Source organism: Pseudonaja textilis, chromosome 2, assembly GCF_049901715.1.
Source record: "Pseudonaja textilis isolate UNSWEBS1 chromosome 2, rPseTex1.2, whole genome shotgun sequence".
Classification (NCBI taxonomy): Eukaryota; Metazoa; Chordata; class Lepidosauria; order Squamata; family Elapidae; genus Pseudonaja; species Pseudonaja textilis.
Window position 1 is genome coordinate 94436411 of NC_141991.1, and position 24346 is coordinate 94460756.

The following is a 24346-nucleotide window of genomic DNA, read 5'->3' on the forward strand; positions in this document are numbered from 1 at the left end:
TGGAATATATTTAGCAAGCTTCCCCAGCCTGGCATCTTTTTACTTCCACATCAATCCTGTTTGAACTCTCATAATCTGCTGCCCAGTCAGTGATTTTGGGAATTGAGCTCCAAAACATCTCTCGATCAAGAGTGACGTACGTGGTTATAGCACTGAAGCATTGTTTCTAAACCCTTTCTTCACGCAAAATATTGTTGTTCTGTGTGAACAGAAAAATAGAGTGTGGTTTTATTTTAAAGCGTCCCGTGTATCTACGCATGTTCCTTTTTACTAGCACTGGGCAAACAAAATCACCAAACGTAGCGGATTACCAATAGAGCTTTCTCAGTCTCGGTTCCCCATATTGTCTCTCAGCAGTTAATTCTTGACAGGCTGTGGTTTTACTTGACTTAAAGGTTTTTCATTAATAAAATGAAAACAACGAGAAACTTGAACCAGCTACTCCCACCCAAAAGATTGTGCTGTGATTGGTTGTTGTGAAACGTTATAACCGCACACTCTTCTCTTTTTCTCCTCGTTCTGGATCTATGGGCGGAAGAAGCTGGCGGAAGCCTGGCACGCTTGGCCCCGCCCCTCGCGGTTTCTACCGGAATAGTTCCGAAGACAGGCTAACGAGCGGCAGCCGGACAAAGGCGCATGCGTCTTTTTCAGGCTTGGGCGGCCAAGTAGATGTCTGCGCCGTTCGAAGAGCGGAGCGGGCTCGTGCCCTGCGCCACTCCCTGGGGACGCTGGTACCAAACCATGGAAGAGGTCTTCGTCGAGGTCAACGTGCCGCAAGGGACCCGAGCGCGGGATGTGGAATGCAGCCTGAAGAGCCGGCACCTGGCTTTGACCGTAGCTGGGAAGGAGGTGCTCAAGGTACCTCTGCAAAAGAGAGAGAGATGCTAGTTCGGTTTAGTCCTCATGATGTGACACGGGAGGGCGTAGCGCAGACTCATTGCAGCGTGGTCCCATATTGAGTTTTGCTTGATGCTTCTGCTATGCCAAACTTTTTTGGGCGGGGGTTTCCAATCTTGATTCCTGGTGACTGCCTGGATAACCCCCTGCAGTTTTGTTGTCACGAGTTCGGAAGTGATTTGGCAACAAATCACTTTTATCGTCATTTTATCATTTCCCCTAGAAACCAGGAGTCTGTGAGTTCTAGTCCTGCCTTAAGCATGAAGCCAACTGGGTGACTTTGAACCGGTCACTCACTCTTCAGTCCTAGAAAGCAGGCATTGACAAGACACTTATGAAAACCTTACCAAAAAAACTGCAAGGACTATCTCAAGGGAATTTGTGGACTGGTCACATTGATTAGTAAACAAAAAAACAAAACAAAACAGGTTATATGTAGAATTCTGGTTTAACTGCCCCACTCTCATCTTGAGTGCTGCATATAAGAGCTTCTCGGTCTCCCATCTTAGGCAGACAATTCAGATTTCTAGTCTACTATTGATGAAAAAAGCTAACAGTAAAACCAAGAATACACTTAGAAAAATAAATACGTTGTACAATCTTTTTAGTCAGACTATTTTGACAAACTGATTAAAATGTAATATTTGTGCTAACAGGTAGTTCTCGGTTTATGACCACAATTGGGATTGACATCTCAGTCATTGAATAAAGCAGTTGTTAAGGTGTCATATGAATGCTTTTCTTGGTGACCACAATCCCAAAACTTCTGGTTGCATTGTTAAATGAGCTTGTAGGATCTTAAGCAGACATAGTAGGAGGTAAGGATCAGATCTGCTTTGGGGGTTGGAGGAGGCCTTGCACAGGGCACAAGTGAGTCTTTCTCTGCTTAGGAGATGAAATTCTTCCCTGCTGAAATTCAGAAAGGATTCTCACCACCCAATCTCATTGCTTCTCAACTCAGGATCTGAAAATCCTGATTGCTGTAATCCAAAACTGAAATTCTTCAGAAAGAAGTTCTTTCAGCGCCCCAGAAACAAGTGAGAGTGCTCTTGGCAGGTGACAGCAGATTGTAACCTTCCCTGTTGGCTTCCCCAATGAATTTCTGGGAAAACCAGTGAAGAAGATTGCAAATGGTGATCCCATGATTGTGGAGCACTTGGCAACTGATCGAAAGTGTGAACACATTTCCAAGCACCCAGACTACGGTCACATGTGCTAATTCATTCCCTATCTGTGGAATTATGGCTTTGGAATTAAAAACCTGTCTGTCACCTTAGATGGCATTAAGCAGTTGGCAACTTAATAATTTCTTCCTCCTTTCCAAAAGGGGTCGAATTTGAAATTAAATTTTCCATTTTATTAGGATAGAGTTCAAATGAAAGGAAAACTAATTGTCATAATTAAGCTTGGAATTTTGATATATTAAAATCTTCAAGGCCTCAATTAAAATAGGCAAAACAATTAAAAATGTGACCTCTTCTTATGCAATAATATACTGTTAAATAATCTGACCTTTTGTTGATCTACTAAATTTAATTCAGCAAAGTTTACAAAATTACATACAAAATTATAGTATATAGTATTTGTGACATTCAAATATTATAAATCCATAATATTTGCTTTTGAAACAGGGGTCCTATATTTTTCCCCCAGGGTAATTTATTTGACTCTACAATAGCTGATGAAGCAACCTGGACACTAGGTAAGATCTGTGCTTTAGAGAACTTTACACAATTTAGTTTCATTGTGGACTTTCCTTCTACTTGCTTGGATTTTTTAATTATTTTTTTAAAAAATCACATGGTATATAATATTGTTTTATAATAACATAGGAATGTGATTTTTCCCTTTTGGCAAAATTGCAAATCTATATCTCACTTAGGCCATGTCATGTGTGGGAATTCACTAGCGAAAGCAATTATGCTGGGAAGACTTAGTGATAAAAACAAAGCAGGTCACCAAAGAACATGGTGACTAGACACCATCAAAGCTGACACCAAGCAGAACATAGAAAATAGATCTGGCCCATACAATCGCCGAGTCAGACATGATAGAATGGATAACATCGTCATTGTTTTCCTTTTCTTAAGACTTTAAAATAAAAGGAAAGCTCCTTTTACATATTCTGGTTTGTTAATAGAAGTGGAGGTAAAAATGAGTCTGATTTCCGTGTAAATACTTTAGCTATCTTGAGTTAAGATATATTCAGATTTTTTCTAATTTGATGGAACATTGAAGAAAAAGAGACATGGGGACAAGACAGCAGTAATCTCTTTAAAGTCTTAAAAGGTTTATTGTAATGCCAGAACATGTATAGATGGAAGAAAAAGAGAAATAGGGAAGGTTTGTACTCATTATGTTCACGTATCATACAAAGATCCACAGACTATAATGATTAATATTTTGTTGGATTCAGTATATGAAAATAAATAAACAGTCTTCTATGGACCTCCTATACTTAGAACAGTTTGAAGGTTACTCAAATGCTACATTGCATTCAGAATATGGGAGAATGCCAAAGTTCTTCCCCATGTTGCACTGACCTTCTTGGAAATTCCTGAAACATCTTGCTGATTTTTGAAATTTCTCATAATTAGTACAAGTATCTGTCCATTTTTTTAGTTGTTAAAAAAAAGGACTATACCCCAGCAGTTGTATCGGGTTAATCTCAATTGGAATATCATTAGACCTTGTCCCTTTTGGAAAACAAATGAGGATATCTACATAATTTGTGTTGTACTTCCTTACAGTTCAAAATATGAGCATTTATCATGATTATATACTATGAAATCAGTGCTCAATCTTAGGGAATCACATAGGTAGATTTCTCCAGGATAATTTGTCTTCAACTTTGTTTTCTAACAATGTACTGTTGGTTCTGTAATAGTCCATCCACCTAATCATCGTCATCTTTCAAATAATTGTTCCAAAGATAATTGTGAATAAATCCAGTGTTGTTGTTGTTGTTTTTTTCAATTAAAAAGAGGATCAGAAATTGATACGAATCACCTTGACAAAAACCAACCGTGATGCTGCAAACTGTTGGAGTTCACTGCTGAAGAATGAGTATGCTGCTGATCCCTGGGTTCAAGACCAAATGCAAAGGAAGCTTACATTGGAAAGGTTCCAGAGAGAGGCAAGTCAATAGATATTACCCATAGTGTAAAAAAAATATATGGTGGCCCAATGGTTAGAATGCAGCATTGCAAGCTCTGCCCACAGACAAGTGTTTGATCCTAACTGTTTCAAACTTGATTCAGCCTTCTATTCTGAGGTTAGTAAAATGAGGACCCAGATTGAAGAGGCAATATGCTGACACTTATAAACCTCTTGGAGAGTGCTGTACAGCATTATGGAGCACTATATAAGCAATAAGTACTATTGCTAAGTGCTCTTTTTGTTTAAAACACTATTTCCTAGAAAAGGCATTATAAACAAAACAAAAATACCATATTTACAATATATATATATGCGCATATACACATACACATATACACACACACATATACCGTGTTTCTCCAACAATACACCCCCCCCAATAGGAAGACCCAGCTTTTTTTCTAGGCATAATATAAAATTAAGCCCCTCCCCCCAAATTTAGGCCTATTTTAAAACATGCAAAATTGGGGGGGAAGGTGGGAGGGAACTTGCCATTAGGAGAACCCCGTGGGCAGCCATGCCTCGAAATTAAGCCCCTCCCCCCAAATTTAGGCCTATTTTAAAACATGCAAAATTGGGGGGGAAGGTGGGAGGGAACTTGCCATTAGGAGAACCCCGTGGGCAGCCATGCCTCGCCACCAGCCACTCCTAGACCTGTCTATCTGGTGTTCACAGAACAATCTGTCACTGAATGTCCATAAAACCAAAGAACTGATTATGAACTTCAGGAAACATGGACAGGACCATGCCCCACTCATCATCAACGGAGAACAAGTGGAAACTCCCTACGATCAGATTCCTTGGCATTCATATTTCAGCTGATATCTCCTGGTCCCCTAACACCAAGGCCATAGTGAAGAAGGCTCAGCAGCAGCTGCACTTCCTGCGGGTTCTCAGGAAAAACAATCTGGATAAGAAGCTGTTGCTGGCTTTCTATAAAGCCTCTGTGGAGAGCACTCTGACATACTGTCTGGGTGTGTGGTATGCAGGCTTCTCAGCTGAGGACAGGAAAACTACAGAGGGTGATAAACACAGCTCAAAAGATCATTGGTTGCCCTCTGCCCTCCCTGGAAGACGTAGCCAGGTCCCATTGCCAAAGCAGAATCAAGGCCATCATAGAAGACCCCTCACACCCTGGCAATTATCTTTTTGAGCTTCTGCCATCTGGATGGCGCTTTAGGTTAATAAAATGCCACACCACTAGACTAACAAATAGTTTCTTTCCCCGGGCCATCCAAACTGCAAATAAATACAAAGTCACTACCTTATCAAGATGTGAAATAGCAATACCTCATCCAGATGTATAATAACATATTACAGTACAATCCATCTCTTGTGTATTACACTTGGCAAAGCTCTCACAGTGTTGAATGTATATTCTGTGTATATTCATAGATATTGTACTCTAATTGCAAATGGAGACGCAGATACTCTTATTTTTCTTATCTTCATTTTTAAGTGCTCTGGTATTGTATTGTGAACAGTTGCTGGGGTGCATCCACAGTTTCATTGTACCTGTACAGTGACAATAAAGTTCTTCTTATCTACCTTCTTATCCTAACAGCTGATCATGGCGGAGCCCAGAGGGCTCCCTACCCCCGCCAAGTGCCTTTGCTGCAGACCCAGGTCAGCGGGCAGGCGGCAGTGGCATGGATGTCTGCCAGCAGTATTTCAGCCGGTTTTGGGCCCTCCGTAGCTTCCACGGTTCCCGTCGGCACTGGCGTCTCTGTCGCCAGTGCTGTCTACAACAACAGCGTCTGAGTCGCTCCCGTTTTGCCCCCCGTTGCCATCCCCGCAACTACAGGGAAAAAAAAACATTTTAAGGTACCTGGGAGTGCAGCATGGTGCATTTTCATTTAATCCCGAGCGGCTGGCCGAGCGAGTGCTCCAGCCTAGGGCTCTGCAAGTTTCCAAAAGTCCCGGTGCGCAGCCCGTTCCTGTATTCCAAACACGCCCAGGCCGAGCTGCAGCTGTCCCTCTCTCGCCAGCGCTGTCTCCAATAGCAGCAGCAGTGGCGGGAACCGTGGAAGTTACGGAGGCAGCTCCCCCGCCTGAGAAGTGGTTGAAATGGTTCCCACCGCTGCTGTCACTGTTGTTGGAGACAGCGCTGGCGAGAGAGGAATGGCTGCAGCTCGGTCTGGGTGTGCTTGGAATGCAGGAACGGGCTGCGCACCGGGACTTTTTGAAACTTGCCGAGCCCGAGGCTGGAGCACCAAGGGTCACAGTGGCAGAGACGCTCTCTCGGCTCTTCTCACACCCAACCAACTGCTCGGAATTAAACGAAAACGCACCGTGCTGCGATCCCAGATACCTTAATGTTTTTTTTCCCCTGTTGTTACGGGGACGGCGATGGGGGGAAAAGTGGGGGTGACTCAGATGTTGTTGGAGATGGCACTGGCGAGAGGCGCCAGCGGGAACCATGGAAGCTACAGAGGCCCAAGAAGCGGCTGAAACGCTGCCAATGGACATCCACGCCGCCACCGCCCACCTGCTGACCCGGGTCTGCAGCAAAGATGCTTGGTGGGTGTAGGAAGCCCTCCGTGCTCCACCATGATCAGCCGTTAGGAGTGGCTGGTGGTGAGGCTGCCCGCGGGGCACCCTAGGCGAGGGTGCGTGGGTGGGAGAATTAATTCACCTCCGAAAAGACGCCCTAGCTGGTTTTTCAGGGCTCAAAAAAAAAAAAAAAATACCGGGCCTTATTATATGAGAAACACAGTATACATACACAAACAAACACGTGTGTGTGTGTGTGTGTGTATCTCACATATACTATTATTTGAAGTCCTATATTTATCGGGATTAGGATTCATGGAATGTACTTTTAGATACATTCTGACATTTAATTTGGCTTTCAAATGGTTATTAATGTTTCTAGAACACAGCTGGTTGCTTTTACATTTAGCTTTATTTAAAGAAAAATTAGGGGAAGGTGAAAGAAATAGAAGGGGCATTTGGATCGGTGCAGGTTATAAATAGTATGCAATAAATAAAAATATATGCAGGCAAATTTTAAATTATTAGTTTTTTTCAGGTGCTAATACAGTAAATAGAAAATGTTAAAAAGAGTACATAACAGAATTCTGTGTAGTCTTAGTTTGAAATATATCCCAGTAGGTGTATTTGGCAAGAATATAAATAAAATGCTATGTCTTCTCTTGCAGAACCCTGGATTTGACTTCAGTGGAGCAGAAATTTCTGGAAATTATACCAAAGGCGGGCCAGACTTTTCTAGTCTTGAAAGATAATGTGTCCTTTCAGCTATATTTCCTCCAGTTTGTACAAAATGACAAAGCATTAAGCTTCAGAATAGCTTATTGTTGTTGTTTTTTTCTGGACAGCTTTAAACCACAAAATAATGATTGTTACCAGAATTGCACTAACGTAATTAAAAATAAACATTTCATGCATACTGAGACCAATATTATTGGTATGATGACACTCTTGTTCAAGGTTAACAGCAGTTTCAATTGCTACATTTTAAATTGTTAATTGATATGCCAGTAATATTGTTTTGAAAGTCTGTGATCTGGCTTATTCTTTGGCAAAATATATAAGTGAAAAACATTACTACCTAAATGCTCTGGCTTTTTCCACTGGCAATTAACTAAAAGAACTTAGAAATATGGAAATATATTTTCAAATACATTGTTACATGGTATAAGAACAAATTTTGAAGGTGAATGATTAAAAACAGATTTTCTATCCTGAAAATTGGTACTAAGCCAGTTTCAACACTATTTCACATAGTCATTAAAACTAGTAATGTTAAAATCTGATATAATTACCTTCCATAAATTTGTGCCAAACTGTACTGTCAGTCAAACCATAACATGCAATATGCATCCTTGGGTAAAGCCATTTAGCATTCATAAATTTATCCCTGACACTCTTTACAAGAATAGGAGTTCCGGTGTACATTCTCTTAATGAAATTCAGAGAACCATTTTGGACACTTTAAATAACTATTTCATGCTTTTGACTTTTGCTGTTTTGACTAGGGGTACCTTTGTGTTATATATCAAATTTGCTGGAACACTCGATAAAATAATTCAAGCATGTGAACTTATTCATGTGACATAGTTCTGTTTGATCTGGTACTTATATTTTTCTGCAGCCCAAGGTGTGTTTTATACTCAAGTATGTAACACTCTTATTAAAAAGATCTAGATTGTATCCAGTGATGTTCTTTTTCTGGACTACCCAAAAAGTTCCCTTTTGCATCCCATATTGGCTCCAGCATGTTAGGGTATATGGAACCAGTGGCAGGACAAAACACTGAGCTGAATTCTCATTGAGTGACTGAAAATCCATTTGGACAACATGGCATATATCTTTTGTTTATATATGTAAGAAGAAAGTACATACTTCGTATGTAATTAAAAATTCTAATAGTTGTAACACTTTTTGCTTTATGCATGTATATACTCATCCAATTAACAGAATGAGAGATAATTGTAGTCTGATTCACTCCCTAACCATGTGTGTACCCTATCTAATTTTTGTATCTTTATGCTTAGACATGTTTAGTTATCTATAGTTAAGTCAAGTAGTAATTTTCATGTTTAAAAAAGATTTAAACTACCTCACAGTTTGTTCTATAGTATGTTTTAATTGTACATTGCCAGGGAATGCCAAGTGTTTTGTCTGCCAAGAATACAAGGCTGCTATTTCAGCTATTAAGATGCCACAAGGAGAACTTGTATTGTTTATACAAATTGAGAAAATGGAATCAATAAAATTGATTTTGTATGCCTAAGGCAGACTTGAATACAAAGCGAGAGGAAGGGAAAAATACACTACTCAAAAAAATAAAGGGAACACTTAAACAACACAATATAACTCCAACTCAATCACACTTCTGTGAAATCAAACTGTCCACTTAGGTAGCAACACTGATTGACAATCAATTTCACATGCTGTTGTGCAAATGAAATAGACAACAGGTGGAAAGCATAGGCAGTTAGCAAGAAATCCCCAATAAAGGAGTGGTTCTGCAGGTGGTGACCACAGACCACTTCTCAGTTCCTATGCTTTCTGGCTGATGGTTTGGTCACTTTTGAATGCTGACGGTGCTTTCACTCTAGTGGTAGCATGAAACAGAGTCTACATCCCACATAAGTGGCTTAGGTAGTGCAGCTCATCCAGATGGCACATCAACGCGAGCTGTGCCAAGAAGATTTGCTGTGTCAGCATAGTGTCCAGAGCATGGAGGTGCTACCAGGAGACAGGCCAGTACATCAGGAGACGTGGAGGAGGCCGTAGGAGGGCAACAACCCAGCATCAGGACCTCTACCTCCACCTTTGTGCAAGGAGGGACAGGAGGAGCACTGCCAGAGCCCTGCAAAATGACCTCCAGCGGGCCACAAAGGTGCATGCGGCTGCTCAAACGGTCAGAAACAGACTCCGTGAGGGTGGTATGAGGGCCTGATGTCCACAGGTGGGGGTTGTACTTACAGCCCAACACTGTGCAGGATGTTTGGCATTTGCCAGAGAAAACCAAGATTGGCAAATTCGCCACTGGTGCCATGTTCTTCACAGATGAAAGCAGGTTCACACTGAGCACATGACAGACCTGACAGGGTCTGGAGATGCCGTGGAGAACGTTCTGCTGCCTACAACATCCTTCAGCATGACTGGTTTGGTGGTGGGTCAGTAATGGTGTGGGGTAGTATTTCTTTAGGGGGCCGCACAGCCCTCCATGTGCTCGCCAGAGATAGCCTGACTGCCATTAGGTACTGAGATGAGATCCTCAGACCCCTTGAGACCATGTGCTGGTGCGGTTGGTCCTGGGTTCCTCCTAATGCACGACAATGCTAGGCCTCATGTGGCTGGAGTGTGTCAGTAGTTCCTGCAAGACGAAGGCATTGATGCTATGGACTGGCCTGCCCGTTCCCCAGACCTGAATCCAATTGAGCACATCTGGGACATCATGTCTCACTCCATCTACCAACGTCACGTTGCACCACAGACTGTCCAGGAGTTGGGGGATGCTTTAGTCCAGGTGTGGGAGGAGATCCCTCAGGAGACCATCTGCCACCTCATCAGGAGCATGCCCAGACATTGTAGGGAGGTCATACAGGCACGTGGAGGCCATATACACTACTGAGCCTCATTTTGACTTGTTTTAAGGACATTACATCAAAGTTGGATCAGCCTGTAGTGTTTTTTTCCACTTTAATTTTGAGTGTAACTCCAAATCCAGACTACCATGGGTTGCTAAATTTGATTTCCATTGATAATTTTTGTGTGATTTTGTTGTCAGCACATTCAACTATGTAATGAATGAAGTATTTAATAAGAATATTTCATTCATTCATATCTAGGATATATTATTTTTGTGTTCCCTTTATTTTTTTAAGCAGTGTACATTAAGCCCAAATAACATTCTCACAAATAATTATCAAAAGTACTTATCTGAGGATGTTGGAAAAAAATATTTTGACAAGGCAATTCTCTTCAAACCATGATGTGCTCACAGGAAGGAAAAGTATGAAGGTTTTGGAATGATCTTTTCAATCCTTAGATGAATGTTGAAAATCTGCAAAAAATCTCAAAACATGCAGCCAATGGAGACCGAATATAGTTGAGTTGGAAGAAATCTACAAAGGGATGAGGGATAAATCCTACAAGAAATTCTTAGCTGGCTAGAGGAAACCTGAAAGCTGTTATTTCTGCCATAGGTGTACTTTATTAAACTCATATGCCATCTGACAATGACTTACTAGAGTCCAAAGTGTAAGTGTCCAGACTTTTGCACTTGCTCTACTTTACATTTTTTTTTTGAATCCCTGAACAATTGTGATAAGTATGCATTTAAATTTGCAGGAAAATTGTATTCACTGAAATGTACTACTTGAACAGGCGAATTTAAATCCTTGAACATAATTGTAGATGGTTTTGTCATTCTCTATAGGTAGGGTTCCAAAGTGGTGTTCTTAACTAAATGCCTTAAATCTAGGCTAGTATCATCTGGGGACTTCTAGATATATTTTATTATTCTTGGCCATATTGGCTAAGATGACTGGAAGCTGAAATCCAAAACATCTAACCACCATTGATGAAGTGGTAAGAGTATAGTATTGCAGGCTCACTCTGTCTACAGCCTGAAGTTTGGTCCTGACCGACTCAAGGTTGACTCCGCCTTCTATCCTTCCGAGATCAGTAAAATGACCCAGACTGTTTGGGGCAATATACTGACATTTGTAAAATGCTCAGAGTGCTTTAAAGCAATATGGACTGGAGTCTGAGTGCTATTGCTATCCATAATCTAGGACCAGAGTATCTGACAATTCACACAACACCCATTTCCAAATCCAGGTTAGTTGATCTATTTTATAGACAAGGTAACTTCCCATCCATCTATAATGTAATCAATTCTATCAGGCTGCAGAAATTACTTTTTCTGAAATACAAAGTTTTTCTTTGCAATTGCTGGGGGAGCATCAAAGGTGGGCCACACTGATAGCTGGCAAAGAGTGTTCCAGGTATGTGTCTAGCCAAGTCTTGTAAACACAGTCATACATATCTCAACATATAGCCTTGTTGACAGCACAATAAAAAATACATTTTGGAAAAGAATTTTCTTTAAGCAAGTTACTTTCACAATCCAAGGCCATCAAATAAATTCATGCAATTCCATTTCAATGTGTTTTATTGAAAGGTACTCTTGTTGCTCATAGGCATAATAAGACATTTTGAAAATGAGTTCCTTCTTGACATTGTAAACATCTTGAACATAGTTCAGTTTCAATCTTCAAATACTGAAGGCATATAAGATAACATTATTCAATTTAATAACATCCATAAAAAATGATAGTTTGAGGAAACTTCCCATCAGTTTTGTTCTGAAGAGCAGCTTGCAATGAGGTAGAAGTAAATGGTTTGTCCAAAAACAAGTCTTCAGATTTCTGTAATTGTAGTAAGTCTTCTAAATTTGTTACTTTGATTCTAAAGGCAAGCCAGTCAGCTTTAAGTGAGCCATTAGGACAATATTGAATTACACCAACAGTATAGATGCTAAAATTAAAAAGAAAAGAATTGTTGCATTGTTTTTCCAATTTTTCTTGTGGCAATTTAAATACAACCAGTAAAATGCCCATACAATAACTTAGGTAGAAAATGAAAATGAACACAATATAATTAGAAACACATTATTACAAAAAGTGATCTTAAAAAGAACCAAAGTCTAAAAGCTATTGAACATTGACAGTTGATTTGATAGATCACTGCTGGGTAGTAGCTGTTGCTTCCTTAGGCTTTTAACATTCAAGAAATCACAATGCACAACTTAAGTTCTTTCTAGTAAAATTCACTCCAACTTTGGGCTGAACAATGCAGAACACACTATGATACAGTAGAATATATTCTCAAATTGAAAAGATAATTAAAACTGTTTAAAGTAGCATAACACTAAATTCTATGCTTTGAAATTATTCAACAATGTTTTACTGAAAGCTTGATACTAATCTAAAACCACAAACATCCCCCCAAATATGTGCTTGATATAAACAAAACTTTTTATGCTTCTAATAGCAACATGTAATTTTTTTTAATCCAAACCAGGGAAGTGCAGTAAAATTAGTTAGCTTCGGTTTGCAGTGAAATGCAGATGTGTCATATCATGCCACCAATTTTGGTATGTGCAAGCAGAGCTAAAGACTGAGGTGAAAGACTGAGGCAAAATCTAAAATGTTAATTCTATTTTTAGACATTGCCAACATTCTCAGCTGGTGTCTGACTTGCATTCTTCAAACAGCTTTAATTTCCAGTGAATATTATGTACTTTTCAATTTCTTTCAAATACTTGGTTACAATATGATACTTGTTAAAAATGTGTTCTTTATGTTAATACACTTTAAATATAGACCACTAAATTTGGCTCTTGAACTCTGTATGACCTAGGACCAAAATATCTTTAAGTCAGTTCCAAACCTCTAATGTGAATCATGGTTTAAAGCAAAGGTGGGGAACTATGGCTCTTTTATGACTTGTGCACTTCAATTCACAGAATTCCTGAGGCATCATGAAGGGGCCATAGTTCCCCACTTATGGTTTAAAGGAATTATCTAATTATGTATTGAATTTTATGTTACTGTTTCTCAATCATTACCATTACTATGAATCAGATGTAGTAACTTTCTTTCCAGTGGTAATGTTCCTACTCACTAGAAAATACATGCATAGCTATTTTACTAATTTAGTGACGGTTATGTTCATTTTTATATTCATTTTCTGCCACCATTTAGTTTAGAAATGCAGAATTGTTAAGGATCAAGCTCTATGATGACTCACGGTTTCACATTTCCAGAGGACAGATAAAACAAAAACAGCTGACTTGTTTGTATTTTAGTCCCAAGCATTGTTTTATAAAAAAAAGTCCTCGGTTTTATTAAGAACCTTGAGAAGATTAAGAAGAGTCTTGTGGTAACACACTATATTGTTGTATAGCTCAGAGCTAACAAAATTGTTGCAATTTAATATTCCTGAAATTAGACTTTCCATAGGTCAGAAGAATCCAACAAATTCTGTTTCAGCACCGGAAAGCTTATATCCTTATTGATTAAACATATGTGGCCAGACAATGTCCCATCCGCTCTTCTTCAGGATTACCACTAAATCAAAAAGAAATTTAAAAATTATTGTAACATAAAAATACACTGATGCAAATATGGAATGAATTAGCATTGTTTACAAATAGTATAGTCTAAAAGAACGAACAGGAATTTATCTCTTTTGAAGATTCCAATTTTTAACTATTCCATTTTTATGTTATTAAACAAAATTGTGTTTATATTATAGGTAGTGCTATACTTACAACAGCTCATTAGTGACCATTAGAAGTTATGACACTGAAAAAAGTGACTTATGAACATTTTTCACACTTACGACTGTTGTATCATCCCCACAGTCAAAATTCATGTGAACACCTTTTGTGACCTTTCAGTGGGGAAGCCAGATTCACTTAACGATCATGTTATTAACAATTGTAGTGATGCACTTAACTATGGCAAGAACATTAGTAAAACAGGCAAAATTCATGTAACAATTGTCTCACTTAGCAACAGAAATTTGGGGCTCAATTGTGATCATAAGTCAAGGACTACTTGTCCTGTAATCTTTGCTGAATGTACTGTCATGGATGGCAACCCTATCAGCAAGGCATTGCTAGAATGAAAGTTTAACATATCCGAAAGGTTCATGGTTTTGCAAAGATGAACTCTCTATTCTCCAATTCATTAAGGTCTTTAAGTTTACAAGTAATCCTCCCTTGCTGACCACAATTGGGGATCAGCAAACCTGTCACTAAGCAACTCATTCATAAAATGAAACATCACAACCCACTTGCAAAATTAGTTTTGACTAGACTTGCAGCTTCCAGCCAGCTTTTCTATTGACTTTGCTTGCCAGAAGCTGGCTATGAAAGTCACAAATGGAAATTACATGACTGTAGGATGCTATGACTATTGTAAAATGTGTACCAGTGCTAAGCACCTGAATCACAATCACATGACCATCGGGATGGTGTGATGGGAAGTTCAAAGATCTGTCTTAACCAAATAAGCAGTAAGGGAGGACTTTGTACTTATAAAAGTACATTTATATAATACAAACCATCAGAAAACTCAACATTGATATTTTTCATAGTTTAGGGCTTTACTTCTTGGCTATTACATGCCCATCTACAATGAACAGTTTTTTGTGCCATTTTAAACTGAAGGCAAGTATATTAGCGACAAGGATGAGCTGTGTTGGCAGTTCAAATCTCACCAGGCTCAAGGTTGACTCAGTCTTCCATCCTTCCGAGGTGGGGAAAATGAGGACTCAAATTGTTGGGGGCAATATGCTGACTCTATAAACAGCTTAGAGAGGGCTGTAAAGCACTGTAAAGTGGTATATAAGTCTGCTATTGCTATATGGGTAATCCTCAGGAGAGCAATTGGGATTGGCTACTATAGCGCTATGTGATGCTGTTGTTAAGTGAGACATCATGTAACTACAAACTGATTTAGCTGCCAGCTTCTCCAGACTGCTGGAAGCCTGCTGTAAAACTCTCAAATGACAATCAGGTGATTGGAGAAACAATTGTGAAAAATGTAAGTTGAAGGAACTAAAGTTAAGTTTTTCAGCACCTTTATAACTTTGAACAGTGGCTAAACAGGGCAGTGGGGAAGCAGGAACTATCGGTATACTGAAACACATTAGGAAACTTGAGAATATAGAACAGACACTAGATTTCAATAGGCTTTCAACATGTTTTCCTAGAGATTATTTTTTCTGAATCATATATACATATACATATTTTTGTGCATACTAAGTTATATCTTCCAGATTCCTAAAAAGATTACTGCAAGTTTTACACTATTTTTATTTCAATTCAAAAATTCAGAATACTTAAACATTCTATAATTTTTTTTTGCTGTAACTTTTAAATTATTCTTATGACACCAAGTCAAAAATACAGTTAGAAAGTTCACCTTTTAGGGACCAGTTTCTGGGATGGTGGGAAGATGGGCAATTCTGTAATAACTGTGTTTCAGTTGCCGGGCGGTACGACCAGACACAATCCATTTTAGCTTTTGTCCACTTGGCCTGGAACATTTGCTTGAGGAATATTCTAAGAGGCACTTTGATACAAGTTCTTTCCAAAAGGAAAATTCTCTACTATTTATCTATAGAAAAAAAATGGGAAATTAAAAACCAGTCAGTACCACTCATGAGCAACCAATGCATGTCAATGGTGTTCAGATAACACATAACTGACACACTTTTATTTATCATGTGAATTTAAAAATGCTTATCCAATGCATAACTTTATTTAAGAGGATTTTAGGTTATCAAGAATTTTTTACTATAAAACTCTAGAGATATAAATATGAGGTTAAAAACTGATATATAGTAGGAAAATACACCAAAATGCAATCAGGTTCACAATTATTAGTATCTATCATAAAAATATACGCAAGATGATGTAGGTAAATAATTAAAAGGAGAATTCTAGAATGAAGATTCATGAGAGATAAATGTTGTGAGGAACAAAAATAATTACAGTACTGTATGCAATATATGAGTGTCTAGGAAAAAAATATAAAAGAAAGCAGTGTGTTTTAAAATAAATTTCTCAAAAATGAGATTTTAGTGTTAAGTTATTTACAATGAAATATAGTTATGCATCAGAGAAAAAATAGGAGTTAAAATTAATGTATCAACATATTCATTCACATACACAGATAAAATTTGATCCATTTGCAAATATAGTCCATAAAATGAAGCTGAAAAGACTCTCTCTTACCAAATGTATCTCTAACAGTTAAAAAAGAGGCATGCCCTTCCAAAAGATATAAAGATGTAAATACACTCTCATAAGGAATGATATCATTTAAAAAGCTTCAATCCAAATGAAGAATGTAAAAGTTATAACAAATATTTTGAATTGTGTCCAGAAACATGAACTTGCCAGTGCATTTCCTACAATTAAATCCACTCAATTCTTTCATTGCAGCAGACTGAATAATCTGAACTTTCCAAATACTTTGAGAAAAATAAATGATCAGTTTATAACCAGTTTTAAGACTTGAAATGTTGTCCATTTGGTCTTTAGGAAATGCAAGTCTTCAAAGCCCTGACATTTTTGCTATCACCATTTAAGACTTCAATCTTAAAAAAAAGTTTTTTATACCATAATCTAAAAATTAATGAATTTATATATAAAACCAGGTGGGTCAAATAAAGTAAAATCCACAAACATACACACAAGGTAATATGTGATCTGGAAAATAATGATTGTCTAGTGTGTCATAGTGGACCACATCATGGGGCTAATTCAACAAATCATGGCTAATCTATGAATTAGCCCATGAACCTCACCATATCTCCACAAAAATCTTTCTAAACTTTCTAAGCTGTAAGAGTTTTCTTTCAAAACAGTCCTACTCAGCTGTCCCTTCACCACTGCTCAAATATCAGCATCCTTAATCCAGAATGATATTCTGTTTCCTAGTGTCAGGTTTGCCCTTTAGCTACCATTCTGTTGAGCAAAGAGAGAGGCACTAAGGGACTTCCTGGCTAGAACTCTAGCCAGCCACTTTATTCCATTTAACAAGTAATTAAACAATGAAATCTATTGAACTGTACCATTTGCCATGACAAGAGTTAAGCTACACAAGTTATTTTAATGTATTAATGCAAAATAACTATTGTAATCAAATATATTTGCAAGAGATTGGACCTGTGACTCCATATACTTGAGATACCTTTAAAAATGCATTTCCCAAAACTGGCAAAAAGGAGTCTCTTGAAAATTATTCTGTTTATCTTGCCACTACATAGTTATTTCTGCCTTTCTAACCAAACTAAATCAAACATTTTTAGATAAAAGCAACCCTTGGCTGATACCTAGTTTAAGAAAGCAGTCATCATATTTTCACATTAATAAAGTCAGAAGTAAACATCAAACAGATATTTAATCATGGCCTACCTTGGAATGTATTCGGAGGCATTGTATAATCTCAACCAATTCTGGTACTTTCTCCTCTTCAGCTTCTAGAGCCATTATTGAAAGCGCCAGTACTGAAGGCTAGTGGAAAATAAAATAATTAAGATCAATCAAATATGTTAAGCTTTTGCAAGTTGATGAATTGATCACTAATTTATCATAGTCCATACCTTTGCTTTTGAAAGAATAAGTCTGCAGTGACAGGCCTTTAGTTGGGCTTCAAGTCTCTCTAATTTAAGATTGTTCCTGAATAAAACAAAGGTTAATTTATTGATTTTCAATATTTTTTATATAAGGATTAGCACAAAATAAGAAAAAATAAATTGAGTAGTTAGAAGATATGAAAAACTAAGTCATAAAGTGATTTTTAACTTAAATTGAACGCACTTTACCTAATATTTGCCAACACATCTCTAAATTCTTAAACTATAAGAAAATTATCTAAATATGTTTCAGTCATAGCATATTTAAAAACAGTAATTAACAGTAGTTCAGGCTCAGATTACATTCAGCTACGAAGGAGTATTTTTGGTAGAAAAATCATAAGTTTTTCAAAAATTTGCTCTGAGTGGAGAGTAGCAACAGAAGATTAGCAAAATGAATATTGATTTCCCTTTATTTTCTGTTTTCATTTGGTTCCTCCATGCAGTTCTTGTACTATGATCAAAGCTACCCAAGTACTTTCCACTGCATTCTGCAGGATTGAGGTAAATCTGGTTATTAAAAGAGAGTTAACTCAGTTGCATTTATCTGCATGCAAATGAACTATGTTTGTATGAATAGAATAGAATAGAATTATTTATTGGCCAAGTATAACTGGACACACAAGGAATTTGTCATGGTATGAGATGTTTTTCTAGAAACCTCAAAGGCCCCTAACAGAAAGTTACTATTTAAGGGGCAAGGAAAAGTAGTTCCACCCTGAAAGCACTACTGTAATCTAACTATGACAAGAATACTGGTTTTACACCAAACTGCTGTGTGGGATTAATAGAATCGTACTTCAGTCTTGTAAATATTAATACCTCTTAAAACCATAATGTCTGTCTGCTATAATGTACATATATTGGGTATTGTTTAACAGTTTCAACCTCATGGTTAAAATTTGAATTGCAAATGCACACCTGGATTATTTTAAAAAGGGATTCTTGGATGTTTACTACACCTTGCTAGCACATAGGACATTTTCTCTCCATAAATCTCTTTGATTTAAAGGAACTGACACTTCCAAATTGGTCCAGAAAAGGAGACTAACCTTTTACAGTTGATGCTGTCACACAGAATTGAACAATAAAGTTGCAGAAACTGGAAGGCAGTTATTGCTTTTCCATGTAGCTTCTCTAAAAGAATTCCTTCCATTCTCATTAGGTCACTAACAGTAAACCGATACTGACTTATTCTGATTAAGTCCGTAGCTAATGGAATATTACTCTCTTCTTCCACGATTTTCACAGCCAGGTAAAAGCAACTTAAGCCAACACAGCCCAAGTGTTTTGGCTGCACCTAGAAGAAAAAGAGACTTTCAGTTAAAGCCTATAATATACTTGGCTTACATACATTGCAAACCTACAAAGTAAATATTATGTAAGTCAATTGAACTTTTGATCTAAAATGTTAAGAGTGGGCTTATAGCAACCTTTTCTTACATAAAATAAAGTAATCATTCCTTAATCTATTTTCTACTATGCTAAGTTTTAAACTTTTAGTGTGTTTATATTCAAGAAAATAAGAATTCCCAGTGTGGAATACTTTGGTACAATGCAATTAATATCTATTGTCCAGAAAAGTAAGTTTCATGCCTTGCTGTTCAACCTCAATCAAGCAGCGTCTATCATTGTACATTATCCCTCAAAGCAATTCAGTTCAGTATACAGGCCACCCATCTGAAATAGCACTTTCTAAAACATGTTATTAGAGGTGTGCATTTGTTTGGAACTTTTTAAATCTTTGCTTCATTGAAGAACCCAGAACTTTTAAAGACCACATAGATCCATTAAGCCCCTTCTCCAAAAACAGATACAGAAGCTTGAAACAATACTCTGCATAAGGCAACAGAAAGGTCTATTAGGCCAATCTTCTGCAATGAACTATAGATTCCAGGAACCACAGACTCAATGACAATGATGAGCGTTGCAGTCAAACAATCTAGTACTGGGCTACAAAAGAATAATCCGCATTTACCAAAAGGAAAAAAAAAAACACACACTGGTACTGTTAATCAGACTGGCAAGTAAAAGGTTTAAATAATCCTACTAGGTTCCCTTGGTGGTCCTTATTAGATCTCCTGAAAGTCCAAATGCAATGGGTATTTATAATGATATTAAGCTGCTATAAATTCTGCTGTAAATGCTCTTCCTATGAGCTATTTATCTACTATATCCAGCTAAAAATAAGTATTGATTCCAGTTAATAAGATTTATATGGCAAAATTGCATGTTAGGATTACAGACTAATGCTGTAGTGATAAAATTCTCTTTGGCAGCTGAAAACCTGAAAAACAAATTATCAGCAATCTATGAAGTCTTGCATCAAAACAGAAATAAACTAACTTATACTTTAACTTCTTAATCTAAAGACCTACCTTCATTTTTGATAAAAAACGATCTAAGTAATTCACGGCAAGAGAAAATGTCTCTGTGCGAAAGCCAAAGAATTGAATCAAACTAAGCAGGTCTTTCACTTCAAAATCCCGCAACCTTGCTGTCATCCGGAGCCCATTATCATGAGATGTTTCAATTATTCGCAAGCCAGAGAGTTTTGGCTGATATCTTAGTTCCTGCTCAAGCAATGCACTGAGCTGCACTAGTAACTCCTGAGTCCCATTTGTTGCAAACGTATCAATCATCTGAAATACAAAACTTATATTAAGACTGTTCCAAGCAAAATGGTTAGAGAAGTTTATGTTTGCTTTTGCCACCTTTCAGCAAAGCTGCAGAGACCTGCAGCACATCATATTCTACACTCTTTAACCACATATGTAGCACTTGCAGAAGTAACATAAAATAGACAGGCAAAAAGGAAAAAAAAACAGGAAGGGAAAAATGAGCACAGGTGGTCAGATTAATTGAAGAGTACATAAACTGAGCCTCTAAAAAGATTTAAAAATACAAATATGAATTAAAGTTATAACAGCTATTGTATCCACAGCAGTTTTCATATTATGATCCTACCTTCATATTTCTATATATATTTTTATTTTTTTTAAAGTGAAACATTTAAACTGTAATTCTATAAATGGCCTATGATTTAAGCTTTTAAGACCTCGTAAAGAGAGCAGCATACACAATAGGATGAAGCCCAGGATTTATTTACCAGTCCATTAATTCTGTATTAGTTACAGAGCACTGCTGTGAACGTTATCCTAAGTCCCTCACTAGGAAGTCCCTTGCTGTCTCCCAGTAGGAAAAGATTAACCATAATTAGATGATCCTTACTTAATAAATCTGTTAAACTAGCCTGTCACTATCTAGCGGCTTCTAGAAGCCTTGGACTTGACTGAGCTGCCAAGACTGAGCGGCTGAATGGGGTATGTGATTGGGTTAAGTGTGACCAAGTTTAACCAAATGAATATATCAAATAACATCTTAACAACATTCTATAGCACAGCTGGCTTTATCTTACTCACTTTCCTTTCTGGAATCCTTATTTGGAAAATGTAGGAAAGCTTTTTCTAGTCCCTCGCCCTCCGCCGCAGCTTCCCTCTTCTTACTTTGTATTATTTCACAGACATAATACAAGGTTGATTGACATAGGAATTTGCGCTTTAAGTAGACCCTGTCAAATTAGTTTCTATTAACGATACCAACTTCAAAGACATGTCTGGACTTGCTTTCTCGACCCATACAGTACACTGACAGCCACTCGCCACTAGGAGTGAGATACTGCATGGTGAAATAAATAGCCCAGCTCCCGGAATTCCAGCCTCTTACCTTTATTCTAGGGAAAATTACAGGCGGTCAGTCTTCAGATAATCCAAGTTGAAGTTGAAACAAATAATAAACTATGGACTTTAAAAAAATAAATATATAAATAGCGATCTCAAGATTTTAAAAAATAAATTAAGCCTTTTTATTTATTTTACAAAAGCACAGAGCTAGAGTGACGCCTGCAGGTTTTTTTTGGGGTGGGGGGAGAAATCACGCGGTTTCCCCACCTTTCAACTACGGACCAAACCAGTTTCTACAAACATCACTTCTGCTTACTTCAACCTCCGCCCCGGCTTTTATAGGGGAGGGGGGAAGAGTATTCTTCTGATTGGCTACTATCTTAATCTGATAGACCAATCAGAGCCTCTCAGCTCGCAATTTGCTCCAATCGGGAACTGAAAAGCTATATGGAGTTGGGAAATTGCGCGTGTTTTGTGCGCTTCAACTCTAGTACCGCGATCGCCGGCGGATAATTAGGCTTTTCGTTGAGTTCGGGGGGAAAAGAAAGCTTGTTTCAGCTTAAGGTACATTTATACGAGATATGATTTACTAGAGGCAATCCCAAGAAAGGAACTCCTACCAACAAAATCCTCTTTATCCATCGAAATACGATTGAGTGAATGAAAGAATTACACACACACACACAATATCAACGGTGATATTTACTCAGGCGTTCGATTCAGACAAGACAATCGGACAAATTTGCTACGACGATCATTCCAACCTACTGTATGAAAGTAATAGAATCGCAATACATTATAGGCTTGTCATAAATAATACCTGGCAGTCACAGCCTGTCCATCTGTAATAGGCAGCATTTAAGCATTTGCATCACATGGTTAAGCTCTCAATCGAATATACATCATAAATTGCTTCCTTGGTCGAATCACGGAACGTTTGTCAGCTGGCTTGATTTATGCATTACATTAAATCATGGAAGTCGACTTTTTAGAAATGTGTTGGTTTACTATGGAATATAAACTCGGCAACATCAGTTTGTTGCCAATCCCAGGACTTTTGGTTCAGTTTTTTTAAAAGTCAGAACAATTATTTTGTACAGCACGCTGACTACAGCCTTTCTAGAACAGGAGACTGGAAAGGATATAAGCAATAAAGATTACTTAACACCCTCTGTAAGAAGTCTGCAATCAGTAAAGTTTACTCCCAGATAAATGACATACAGTATGCTTTGATCGATGACTTGATTAGGTGCCATCAAATATTTTTTGACTCCTAAAGACCAGAAGGATAGATTTTTTCCCCTGACCATCTTTCCCTAACATGGTATCTCAGGTCTTCCAACAGTGTAACCACTGTTACATCACTATAATTTAATCCATCCACTTTGCTAATGGTTGTCCTTCTCTTCCATCTTTCTTAACATTAACCTTTTCTCTGGTATATGAACTAGGTTTTCATATAATGTGTCTTAAATACCCTGATATTTTAAAAAAAGTTAGGATAAATTTAGGGTAATTTTAAAAGGAAGTCAATTTGGTCTAGACTCTAGTACTTAAAGGACCAGGCGAAAAAGCAAGAGACCATGAATTCAACTGTCACCTTAGCCATGAAAGTCAATGGGGTGATCTTGGGTCAGTCAACTTTTCTTTTCAGCTGAACCCTCCTCACAAGATTGTTGTGGAGATAATAGGAGGAAGGTGTGTTGGATATGTTTGTTGCCTTGAGTTATTTGTGAAAATAATAAAAGTGGGAGATAAATATATAAATGAATAAATAAATTTGAGTCTGATGTAATGAAAACTCTGGATTGATTTGTTCAATGATCCATTGGCTTGTTTTCTTGGGTATCCATAATGTTCAAGAGTTTTATCCAAAATAAAAGTTCAAAACCATTGTAGTTGTGCTTTTAAAGTTGTAGCAACGTTTAGGCAGAATCTCATCTGCCATCATCAGGCTTCTGTATAGTGTTCATCTGTGAGTCCGGCTTTTATAGTGGTTTCAGATAAAAGCCGGACTCACAGATGAACACTATACAGAAGCCTGATGATGGCAGATGAGATCTGCCTAAACGTTGCTACAACTTTCAAAGCACAATTACAATGATGGAAAATATCCGAACACATATATATATGTGTGTGTGTGTGTGTGTGTGTGTGTGTTTTCTTAAATTTTCACGGGTACTTACATGTACGGCATTCAGCTTTGTTCAGGTATTTTCCCACATCATTGTAGTTGTGCTTTTAAAGTTGTAGCAACGTTTCAGCAGAATCTCATCTGTACACTATACAGAAGCCTGATGATGGCAGATGAGATTCTGCCGAAACGTTGCTACAACTTTAAAAGCACAACTATAATGATGTGGGAAAATACCTGAACAAAGCTGAATGCCATACATACATACATACATACAAACATACATACATACATACATACATACATACATACATACATACCAATTTGCTATCTTTATTGTCACTTCTAAGGATGGTTGTTCTACTAGCGGCCTTTTGTTTGGTGTTCTTTATATTACAATTTTTGTTTCTTTTTTTCATTTTGCTCTTTGACTGTCATTACTAGAGTTTGCAGATCTGTTGTATTTTTCACTATCAGGATACTGTCATCAGGAAGCATAGATATTGAAGTTTCCAATTTAAAAACTACACATTATCTCTAATTTTAAATCCATACATCTTCTCCAATTCAGCTACCCTTAATATATATTCAGCATATAGACTGAATAAATAAGGGCTACAACCTTGTCACACTCCTTTGCCAACCTGGACCCACATCTGTTTTTGCCATGTTCTGTTTATACTTTAGCTTCCTTATCCGTATATATGAGAACAATGCTATATTTGAGGAGTCCTATTTTTCAGAGCAAAATCCACAACTTAACTTGATCAACATAATC

The 24346-nt window shown here is 37.6% G+C and overlaps 2 protein-coding genes across 3 annotated transcripts; one reads left to right on the forward strand and one right to left on the reverse strand.

Annotated features, from left to right (window-relative positions):
- The first annotated feature begins 583 nt into the window (after nt 1-583).
- NUDCD2 (NudC domain containing 2) lies at nt 584-8453 on the forward strand. The gene is made up of 4 exons (XM_026696332.2): nt 584-858; nt 2551-2599; nt 3882-4033; nt 7218-8453. Exons 1-4 carry the CDS (start codon nt 670-672, stop codon nt 7299-7301), a joined length of 474 nt encoding a protein of 157 aa, XP_026552117.1. The 5' UTR covers nt 584-669; the 3' UTR covers nt 7302-8453.
- A 3236-nt stretch (nt 8454-11689) lies between these two features.
- On the reverse strand, nt 11690-21765 carry CCNG1 (cyclin G1). Of its 2 annotated transcripts, none has more exons than XM_026696331.2 (7): nt 21478-21765; nt 20130-20393; nt 18804-19051; nt 17719-17794; nt 17531-17629; nt 15531-15725; nt 11690-13667 (listed from the first exon to the last, which is right to left on the reverse strand). In XM_026696331.2, the coding sequence occupies exons 2-6, from the start codon at nt 20391-20393 to the stop codon at nt 15534-15536; spliced, it is 879 nt and encodes a 292-aa protein (XP_026552116.2). In that variant the 5' UTR covers nt 21478-21765; the 3' UTR covers nt 11690-13667; nt 15531-15533. The 2 variants fall into 2 exon arrangements, with proteins under 2 accessions (XP_026552116.2, XP_087780694.1); XM_087924568.1 differs by lacking the exon at nt 21478-21765 and adding an exon at nt 21174-21394.
- Nucleotides 21766-24346: the final 2581 nt, after the last annotated feature.

Coding starts and splice junctions, on each gene's coding strand:
- NUDCD2 (XM_026696332.2), top strand. CDS start 670: ATGTCTGCGCCGTTCGAAGAGCGGAGCGGGCTCGTGCCCTGCGCCACT. Junction 859..2,550: donor CTGGGAAGGAGGTGCTCAAG/GTACCTCTGCAA, acceptor TTTTTCCCCCAG/GGTAATTTATTTGACTCTAC. Junction 2,600..3,881: donor TGAAGCAACCTGGACACTAG/GTAAGATCTGTG, acceptor TCAATTAAAAAG/AGGATCAGAAATTGATACGA.
- CCNG1 (XM_026696331.2), bottom strand. CDS start 20,393: ATGATTGATACGTTTGCAACAAATGGGACTCAGGAGTTACTAGTGCAG. Junction 19,052..20,129: donor GTTTTTTATCAAAAATGAAG/GTAGGTCTTTAG, acceptor TTTTTCTTCTAG/GTGCAGCCAAAACACTTGGG. Junction 15,726..17,530: donor GCCTCCGAATACATTCCAAG/GTAGGCCATGAT, acceptor TTTTTTCTATAG/ATAAATAGTAGAGAATTTTC.